The sequence below is a fragment of the Etheostoma cragini genome, chromosome 18 (assembly GCF_013103735.1).
Source record: "Etheostoma cragini isolate CJK2018 chromosome 18, CSU_Ecrag_1.0, whole genome shotgun sequence".
NCBI classification, from domain to species: domain Eukaryota; kingdom Metazoa; phylum Chordata; class Actinopteri; order Perciformes; family Percidae; genus Etheostoma; species Etheostoma cragini.
The window spans coordinates 8,152,360-8,163,328 of record NC_048424.1 but is presented as its reverse complement, the minus strand read 5'-3'; the positions used below and the strand labels follow the sequence as shown (position 1 = coordinate 8,163,328).

General features: G+C 40.6%; 1 protein-coding gene across 1 annotated transcript; it reads left to right on the top strand.

Moving 5' to 3' along the window:
• Nucleotides 1–520: 520 nt before the first annotated feature.
• prep (prolyl endopeptidase) lies at nt 521–8,328 on the top strand. Its single transcript, XM_034900512.1, has 15 exons — nt 521–781; nt 1,128–1,202; nt 1,571–1,704; nt 1,808–1,938; nt 2,221–2,430; nt 2,709–2,830; nt 2,937–3,042; nt 3,383–3,574; nt 4,157–4,354; nt 5,268–5,371; nt 5,867–6,098; nt 6,187–6,318; nt 6,448–6,604; nt 7,251–7,563; nt 8,195–8,328. Exons 1-14 carry the CDS (start codon nt 548–550, stop codon nt 7,543–7,545), a joined length of 2,322 nt encoding a protein of 773 aa, XP_034756403.1. The 5' UTR covers nt 521–547; the 3' UTR covers nt 7,546–7,563; nt 8,195–8,328.
• Nucleotides 8,329–10,969: the final 2,641 nt, after the last annotated feature.

Genomic DNA, 10,969 nt, shown 5'->3' with positions numbered 1-10,969 from the left:
TATCAAACTAGAAATAGGTAGGCTACTATAGCTACTTTGCTACTAAAAACATTGGCTAACATATCGATGAGACATTTCCAAAGCACCACCACTAGGTAATCTGTCAACTGTTTGAGGGGTGATACTGAACCTCTGAACATACCTTTGAATTTACATAGGCCTTTAGAGTTTTCTGAAGATTTAATTTTGAATTTGCTACGGCAGTTTTCTAAAAGTGCTTTTAGACAGGTTGGCTTGAATGACCTGAAATAGCATAAAGATGTCCTGTGTGACAATGTTTGTAAATTGCTCCAACACCATGTGTCAATGAGTCGCAGACTAATTTCATCTATTTATTCATAATTATATTCATAGGCAAATAAAATGGGTGGCACATACAAACAGCCTGTATATTAACAGGAGAATTCTAAATGAGTTTAATGTTGTAGCCTTACAGTGCTCCACACAAAGTTATAAGTTCAGCCAACTTTGGCATTATTCTGCCATTCTTCTAGAGCGCTGTTGTGGGGTTTTCTTGTCCGTAGAGGGCGCAATAACATCTGGGCTGATGCCCCAGCAACCAGCGGTATCGTCTTCAGAGTGCTTGTTGGCTGAGTGTAAGCAGGGGGCAGCTTTCCTGTCAAAAGCTTCAGTGCTTAGGTTGATGTTTTACAGGATCCAGAGGGTCATTTCGAAATCACTATTTCAGTCTCTGGGGCCGATTTTTTTTCTACGCAATTCCCGAAAATTAACCTCCAAAATGGCTTTTCAGTATCCACAGGCTTACCGTGACGATGCAGTTGTAAGTAAATGTGAATGCTAACTAGCCTAGCTTGCTAATAAGCCGTGATCGTCATGCTTTTTCATTCATTGAAGTGAGCGCTTGCTTTGTTAGCATGCTAGTTAGCTTAGCTTGCGTTGAAAACCCAGACTGACTCTGTTGACAAATGTATGGACAGCTGTTCTCTGTTAACCGTCACTTACTACATTTGTATGTGTTCATATTAAGCTTATTAGTAGCTAATACTTCCTTTGCTGTTGGGCTGGCACTCCTAACCAACCTCAACATGCCAGCTTTGTCGTTTTTTGCCACACCTAGCTAGCTAGTTCTGTTTTAACCGTTGCCATTACTGTTTCACCTGTCTCAGGTGGATAACTATCATGGCTCCAAACTACCAGATCCATACAGCTGGCTGGAAGACCCGGACAGTGAAAAGACACAGGTAGTCCTCATTCCATATTTAGGACTGCACTGATATTTTCTTGATCACTTATCGGTGCAAGTCACTTTTGCCATACTTTGGCAAATATTGGTGCTCGTTGTGTTATCTGAATGAACTCATATCCAGGAGCCTTATGTTTAGTTAATATCACCAGTGGCCTTTTTACTAGAAGCCTGTTGACTGAGTGATCTGGATAATTTTGCTGAGTAAAACCTTGAACCCGCTTGGACTGGAACACGGATGTAAAAGCACCTTTTTACTCAGCAGAGGTATTCAGATAAATCAGTACATCTCCTTCTCAGAACTGGCCGCAGAGATTATAGTACATTGATGGGGAAAAACCTCTGTGTGTTGTCTTTTTCCAACAGGCTTTTGTCAGCGCTCAGAACCAGCTGACATTGCCGTTTTTAGAGCAATGTGAGGTGCGAGACCTGTTCAAAGAGCGCATGACTGAGCTGTATGACTACCCGAAATATAGCTGTCCCTTCAAGAGGGGGGATAGGTGAGCCATAACACAGTCATGTTTAAGCACTTCAATAACAAATCTGTGGAGCACATATCTGTGAAGATCCTTTGCAACTAAACACTCCTCTCCTCCTTTTCAGGTACTTTCACTTCTACAACACAGGCCTCCAAAACCAGAGTGTGATGTACTTGCAGGAGAGCCTGGATGCTGAGCCCACAGTCTTCTTGGATCCAAACACATTTTCTGATGATGGGACTGTTGCCCTGCGAGGTATCAACAAAGCACTGTATTCTGTTCAAATAGATATTGTCCTTGATAGCAATTATGTTACAATAAATATTCACAGAATGCATTTCACTGCAATGCTTTTTGCCGAATGCACTTGAAAAGATTTTACAGAATAGTTTCTTGATATGGTAAAAAAAATGATGTCTTCATGTCTAAAAATAGCCTGTTATTTGTAGCATCCACATTGACAGCTAAATAAAGAATGTTCATTGAGTCCGGATGTCTTGGTTAACATTCCTTTTTTCTTCCTCTGATTACGTTGAGGCTATGCATTCTCTGAGGACGGTGAGTACCTGGCATATGGCACCAGCGCCAGTGGTTCGGACTGGGTGGAGATCCACTTCCTGCAGGTTGAAGGCGCCAAGCCTCTGGAGGACCGCCTGGAGCGAGTCAAGTTCAGCTGCATGTCTTGGACTCATGATGGGAAGGGACTTTTCTACAACTCCTACCCTGAGCAGGAGGGCAAGAGTGACGGTGAGGTCAAGAAGACAGTGTTAGGCTGCACACTCAATTTCTAAACTCTGCGGTTGCTGCCACAACAATTGATCAAGCTGAACATTTTGATGTGCTTCTTTGTTTAGTCTGAGGATTTTGTAGCTTCCTCTGCTCTTACACCGTTGATCAATGTTGTTTCTGCAATCCACACCTACCCACCCACCACTTCACATTTCCTTATCTCTCTCGTCAGACAAATTCTGTTTTTTTTTCACCGGTAGGAGGCAATGTTAAAAGTAAAATGCTTTGTCTCCTAGGCACTGAGACCTCCACCAACCTGCACCAGAAGCTATACTACCACGTTTTGGGGACTCCGCAGTCTGAAGACGTGTTGTGTGCTGAATTTCCTGACCACCCCAAATGGATGGGTGGAGCTGAGGTATGTCAGAATGTTTTTTTTTTCTTAAAGCAAATGACTTAAGAAGCCTGTGTTATGTGTGCATATTAAGGTATGGTTTAGGCAGTGAATGCACGTATAATTGCAGGTATCAGACGATGGACGCTACGTGCTGTTGTCTATCAGGGAAGGTTGTGATCCGGTCAACCGACTGTGGTATTGTGACCTTAAGACCACTCCTCAGGGTATTACAGGTATGTTACACTTGGTTGTTATTATTTTCTTGATCTGTGTGCCTGCTGTAATGCTTATGTTATTTGGTTTTTCATCTCAGGAATTTCCATTGGTATTCACAATTAGCTGGTGACTATTGTAAGATTGATGGGTTTTTATGTGTTACATTTTTAAACCAGAAATAAAAATGAGATGACTAAACAGCATGTCTAGCATCAATTTCTATCCACAAATAAAGGGGAATGAATTTCCATTTGTGTGTCACATTGCTGTAAAATCCATTCTTTTTTCATATTCCCAGTTTGTCTGTTAATATTCATTGATCCCAGTATTGAAAAAAACTCTCCTTTTAATTTTTAGGACTTTTGCCATGGGTGAAGCTGATCGACAACTTTGACGCAGAGTATGAGTATGTGACCAATGAGGGCACGCTGTTCACATTCAAGACCAACCTGGAAGCCCCGCGGTACCGCCTCATCAACATCGACTTTGCCTCTCCAGCTCAGAGCAACTGGAAAGAGCTCATTGCTCAACATGACAAGGACGTCATTGGTGAGCTGCTGCAACACAGATGTTACATAATTGTCCATTTTTTTTAACATAATCGCGGTTTCTTTGTCTAACTGTAATTAATTTCATTCATTAGCAAAGGTCTTGAGGCGTGTGACTCGTAATTGTTGATTTTGTTTAGATATGCCAAATTGTAGTTCTATAAGTGATTATTGGTCTGACTAAATACTTTTTTATTATGTTAATTGTTAGTTGTTGGCACTTGACCCCATTCATGTTCATAGCAACAAAAAAAGCTACAAAAGTTGTTAATTCATAGGCTAGATGTTTGTGTTATTACATTATCTTGGTCAGATAACAGTTGATATAGCCAAAATATGTATCTGGGATTTATTCAAGACTTTAATTTATTTTTTAAAAAGTGATAAATAAATAGCTTTAAAAGTTGCCTGAAAGAGACAATTATATTGTCAATTGCAATTAATTCTGAGACAATTAATTGCACAGCGAAATTTGTTAGAGCCCTAGTGACCTGTACTATTAAAATACTAGAAAATATTTCCCCCCAGAAATGCAAAACTTCTGATCTTCTTGTCTCTCCTTTGCCATGTCTCCTCTTTGCAGTGTTTGCCACCTGTACATACTCCAGCTACCTGTTTGTGTGTTTCCTCCACGATGTGAAGAATGTGTTGAAAATGTACCGCCTGAGCTCGGGGGAGGAGCTGAGGACATTCCCTCTTGATGTGGGCTCCGTGGTGGGTTTCACAGGACGGAAGAGGGACTCTGAGATCTTCTACTATTTCACCTCCTTCCTCTCCCCAGGTACGAAAATGCTCAATACAAACTTAGTGTTTATTTCTATTATTGTAACTAATCAGTTTGTGGGGTAGTTGTGAGTGCTATTTCACTTTTGTTGTCATTCCAGTTTAGAGTCTAGAAATCATGTGATGCAAAATGCACAGGGTAAAGTATGATGGAACGGGCAAAAGAAAAAACTATCTCTATCATCTAACAATGCTGGATAACATGATTGTGACATTTGACACAAACTGTAAAGCCATTGGGATTCCGGGCCCTATGTTGCACCCTGTGCAGCGCAGCAAAGCCCAACATAAGTGCCTTTGCTATTTTAAGACCGTCCACATCGTTTACATAGCAAATGCACCTGTTCCCATCTTTGCTTATGCTTGTTACATACACACAGGGTAGCGCAGCAGCACACATGTAAAAGATTACAAATAAAAATATGAAGGTGCAAATCCGCCAACATGAAAGCAATGTGCCAAGGTACAAATGCACCTGGCTTTTAAAGGGATTTGGAAGGGATTGGGAGATGACACACACTTTCACCCAAAACACACCTATGAATTATTGAAGACAAACACAACCCTTTGGAACCATGCGCCTGGCGCACGGACCCTTTATTCCACCGTCAAACTAGCAAAAGTGGATTGGGTCACACTCTAAACACACCGGCACCATGCACTTCACGCCGTGAGCTTAGATCGTTAAAATAGGGCCCTCAGTGTGCTTTGTAATTGGTTTTATTGTATCCTGCTGCAGTGCTTAGTACATTTTGTTGAATATCTAGTTTGCATTTAGTATCTTCATATTGAAACTGGCCCCTGTATAAGGATGAGATAAATGTGCTACAGAAAATCACATTTCCCTCATATCGTCAAAGTGATTTAAAGATTGCAGGACAAATGAGATGATTTTCTCCTTTGGCATCCAGCCATCATTTACCACTGCGACCTGACTAAGGAGCCACTGCAGCCCCACATCTTCAGAGAGGTCACGGTCAAAGGCTTCAGCCCCTCGGATTACCAGACCACCCAGGTAACTGGAACGTTTCAGTGGGCACTATTGTATTTCCACGATGTTCCTTTTCTTGAAATGATTCTATTCTCCTCCTTTCCATTTTCTTTCCTGATGACTGAAGAAGTTTTGGGTAGCTGTGTAAAGTTTTCTGAGAAATGTTTACCGTGCATTTGTTTGTGCTTGTTAATTTAGCTTTATTGTTATATTCCTACTGAGGGCAGTGACCCTAGAAATAACCTTGTAAAAGTGAAAATAAGCAAGGCGCTGAGGACAGACCTTTATACGAGAGTCCCCTCCCCTGACTCCGACACAAAGACAGATGAGTCAAGTCGAGCTTCACTGCCAAACCCTTATTAGCACCAGGACAAACCCAGAAAAGGCGTAGTTGCGTTTTTGCGTTAACACCATATTCACTGCACCCATGTGTCTTTATATACCCATTCTGTTATTTCCTGGCTCTGTTTCAAGTCCTATTTGTCTCCCTGATTGTGTGTCATACTCTGTCTTTGCCAGATCTTCTATCCCTCCAAGGATGGCACTCAAATCCCCATGTTCATCGTTCACAAGAAGGGCATCAAATTGGACGGCTCCCATCCAGGTTTTCTATACGGCTATGGGGGTTTCAACATCTCCATCACACCGAGCTACAGCGTCTCCCGACTCATCTTTGTCAGACATCTGGGAGGGGTCCTGGCTGTTGCCAACATTCGGGGAGGAGGGGAGTACGGGGAGACCTGGCACAAAGGTGAGGGCAGTTGTGCTCCTCTATCTCGTTTAGAAAACAATCCCAGCCCAAACTCCTCATTCACATGCTGTGTATGTTCCCCTTTTAGCTGGCATGCTGGCCAATAAGCAGAACTGCTTCACAGACTTCCAGTGTGCTGCTGAATATCTCGTCAAGGAGGGATACACTTCTCCTTCCAAGCTTACTATAAATGGAGGCTCTAACGGTGGCCTGCTTGTAGGTATGTACACTGCTGGCTGAGGAACAACAGATTATATAGAGCAAAAATCCTTTCATAGTAAAACCTCAGAGTTCCACCTGCACAGGCATCAGTCCGTGGTGTGTCTGACTCTGTGCGTTCCCCCCTCAGCGGCCTGCGTCAACCAGCGGCCCGAGCTGTTTGGCTGTGCTGTCGCTCAGGTAGGCGTCATGGACATGCTGAAATTCCACAAGTTCACCATCGGCCACGCCTGGACCACAGACTTTGGCTGTTCTGAAGACAAAGAGCAGTTTGACTGGCTCATCAAGTAAGTGCTGAGAAAAATAAAATATATATATACACACACACACACACACACATAGCTTTTTAGCTTTTTCCCCCTGAAGGTAAGTGTTTTATTTCATAATAAGGATTGACCTTTTTATGATGTAAGTGGAGGTGGTCTTTACTCAACCTCTGCTATAAAGCAGTGAGGGAGACACTGACTTACATATCTTATTGCAACAGTCTTGAAGGAATGACCTAATTAAGAGCAATGACTGAACCGTGAACCCAGGAAGATCTTACCCACACACTGGCTAAAGATTCTTTTGAATGTTTTTTATATTAAGGCACATCAAAGTATGTTGTCAAGGCAATTCACTTAAAAGTGACTGATTTCACTGGAAATCACTCTGGTATAACGTTCAAGCTGAAATGGAAGTTTCTGCCACTAACATGGGAGAATTGGCTGCTTTTCTTTGTCATATTTGTTAGTAAAAATGATATTTTGGGGTTTTGAACAGTTATTTGTACAAAACTCAATTTTAGATTCACCATTTGGGGCTCTGGGAATATTTTTTATCACAATTTTCAGCAGCTGGTTTATATTTCCAGACACTTAAATGTGTTAATAAGATATTTAATATGGGTGTATCTGAACTCTGCTCCTTCCCACTGCTCTTGGTTGCCAGATACTCCCCGCTCCATAACATCTGCATCCCAGAAGGCAACGGGGTCCAGTACCCTGCGGTGCTACTGCTCACAGGGGACCACGATGACCGGGTGGTGCCTCTCCACTCCCTCAAATACATTGCCACCCTGCAGCACATTGTAGGCCGCAACCCCAAGCAGACAAACCCTCTGTTCATTCTCGTGGACACAAAGTCAGGCCACGGCGCCGGCAAGCCCACCAGCAAGGTCATCCAGGAAGTGGCCGACACCTACGCCTTTATTGCTCGCTGTCTCAACATCTCCTGGGTCAAATAACCGGCGCATCCCATTTAAAAAGTGTGTTTTTCTTTTTTTTTTCGTTCCTTTTCTCAAACCGTCTTCTGAATACTGTTCATATCATCAGCTGCTCACGTTTTCTTTACAACTTCACGCCAACACAGTGCCGGATCTTTCGACTCCTCTTTACCCAGCCACCGTCACTACATCTTTTATTTTGGTCTTTGTTTTTATCTATTTTTGTCCCTCTCCGTGTGAGCCTGTTAGAGACTCATCAGGATCGGCCCCAGCTGCAGCACTCACAGATAGCGTACCCTCTCTTGTACTGTAGGCCAAGTTTGTAGTCCTAATGAAACAAAGAATGACTACGTTGTCAGTGATACTTTCCCGGATACTGTAATCAGCCGATCAGCAGTTACAGTCATGAGGTCGAAGTGGCAAAGGTTTATTTGAAGATTGTTTCCGCGTCCTTTGGGCGCTTAAACATGATGCATATTATTTATTTCATGTTAGTGCACAGAATGTCAGCTGTGGGACATTGAATGGCGCCCAGCATGTACAAGTATAATGCAAATGACATCGCAAGTCGACAGTATTGCTGCGGATGTGAGTGCAAAAACTTAAAAAAACAAAACAAAAAATGCATGCGTGTTTGTGTGTGAGTGTGTGCCAGAGAGAGAGCGCATGTGTGTGTGTGTGTGTGTGTTGTCCCCACATTTATTTCAGACTGAAAATGATTTCTACCTCTTGACATGTGCTGATTGTTTGCCCTTTAAAGGGAACAAAACACAATCCTACAATAAACAACTTTTTAAACGGTGATTAATCCTGCCCATTTATTCTGGATTAAAGTTAACATCAAAGAGTTAATTAAGTATTACATGTGGAGAAAGACCGACTTATATTTTGAGAAAGTTGGATATAGTTTGACGCGTTAGTCATGCACAAGTGAAATATTTATCTTCACCAAAACAAAAAGATTTGACTGTAAACTGATGATACGGATAACTGATAATTCATGTATCCATGATTATCTTTAACTACATAAAGAGAACTGGATCTTTTGAATCAATTTAATTTACACATTTTAAATGTATTTAATTTATCCCAACCCTTTTCTTATGAAACAAGTCCCTGTTTACACACAAAAATGGGAAGTGAACACAAAGCACCCGGAGCTAGAAGTGTCTGGCCCCCCACCAGGGGGCAGTCACTCTGAAAATGACCAACACGTGCACCAGGAGTAGAAAATGAGGATGGTCTACCAGAGGGACCCATATGGATTACTCAAAATACAGGTTCCATGTTCTCGATCTTCTCTGATGTCCCACTTTCATGTTTGTGGAGGACATTTTAAAGTGCAGGTACTTTTTAAAGACAAATTAAATGTTCTCGATCTGAGTTTTTCCTAATCAAGACTCATTTCAGGGTGGGAATTAAAATCAGCAAAAGACTTTGTACAAACTTTTCCCATGGATTTTATGGATTTTTCTTTTTTAAATTCACAACTTTGGTTTGAGTTATAGTAAGAAGTGAACATTAAAATGTGAAAGGCCGTAACTGTAAAGAAGTAATTAGAAAACAAATTGGCATTACCATTTTAATGTACTAAACGGTCACATTTTCACTCATTATTTTCTTCCATTAAGACATGTTCTCAAAATACAACATTTCAGTCAATAAGGCCAGTGAGATGCTTGGGATAAATGCTTGTTAGGCCTCCACAACTACAACTAGTTGTGGAGGCCTAACTACAACCTGAAGCCTGCAGACAGAATTCAGGAGGATAAACTGTCCATAGAGTCTTACAATGAACACAACACACTTAACCTTTTTATTTAATATACACTTTAATATTACGTAAAATAAATGCACACTTCTCAGTAAAGTTATTAAAATAACTTAAGTCATTCTCGATTCAGTCCAAAAAAAGTTAGATTTTCTTTTGCTCTAACCAGGGCAGTGAAAATTAGGGAGGCTGAAATGTTGAATAATTTTTTTGGCAAACATCTGGATGAAAGTGGAAAAATCAAAAGTGAAATGTTTATTTTACTAAAAGTTTTGAGATTGGGATTTTAATATTTTCATGAAAATATTCAGATTATTCAGTTCCACAAAATGAAAGTGATTATTTTGTAAAAATAATTCAGTAAAACAAACTGCAACTAAATGCACTGCACGACATTAACCTGTTTCAATCACAAATCAATCTAAATGTTTCCTCTAAAAAAAAATTTTTTATTTCTTTCATTCTTTAAAACGAAATTCTCTTTAGCACTAAATAATATTTACAGTAAAAAAAAGAAGCTATTTTTTAAAAAAAATAGACTAAATGCATTTGAAACATTTCACATCATAGCCCATGAGTGAACATATTAAAGTCCTTGCAGGTTTTACATAACCCAGGGTAGGCTATGCACGTGGGATCTTTGACTTCCATTTAGACCTACTAAAAATATTTTACTAAAAATAATCCCTATGCAGACTAAAAATACAAAATTCAAGTTAATAGGATCTGGTAACAAAAATTGGCATAAAAATTATAATAAGACATAGATACCCAGTTAATTACCACATTACCTAATACATAATACGACTGGTGTGTAGATTGATTACTTTCTTGACATAAAGAATAAAGAGGATAATCAGCAAAGGCCCAATCTCCCTTTAATCATCTCCCAACTGAACTAGCAATTCATGTAGGCCCGTGTAATGCAGGCCTATGTGCGTGCGTGCGTGCACGTGCACGAGAGAGTACCAGACACCAGAGGGCGCTTGACAGTCAAAACCACCCTGAAGTCCTACATATGACTGCAAACTGATGTACAGATTTTCATAAAGCAAACCTTGTTTCAAATTCTCTAAACCGAAGCTGGTGGTGCATTCTAGTCCAGACCAGCTGACTTGCTTGCGTATGTTACAAAATTAATAACACCTAGTATGGACTATTACACTATAGATTCTAAAAGTTAAGTTAACTTTAAACACATTTAATATGGATCTTGTTATACTTCTTATCAACCATTCGTCCTACTATGTCTGGTGAAACTGCTGGGACGGGTCCTAATTCCTGATTGGCTGACACATTTGAAGACGTTCTAAAATACCCAATGAGCACACACCTGGGACCATACTGAAATATTAATCCGCCAACCGGAAATCGCCGTTTAGCCACCGCTGGGGAACTATATTGCTTGGCGGAAGAGCAGTAATGAACTAACTCCCTGTTACATCGCCTAACTATGGTATTGCTATACAGGTTGTAATTTTACTTATTTTTAGTATTTGAAATCTGCACTCTAAGAGGATAAGAAGGACAAACACTCAGCTGTCCAAAACTGTGTGTGTGTGTGTGTGTATACATATATATATATATATATATATATATATATATATATATATGTATGTATATACACTCACCGGCCACTTTATTAGGTACACCTGTCCAACTGCTCGTTAACAC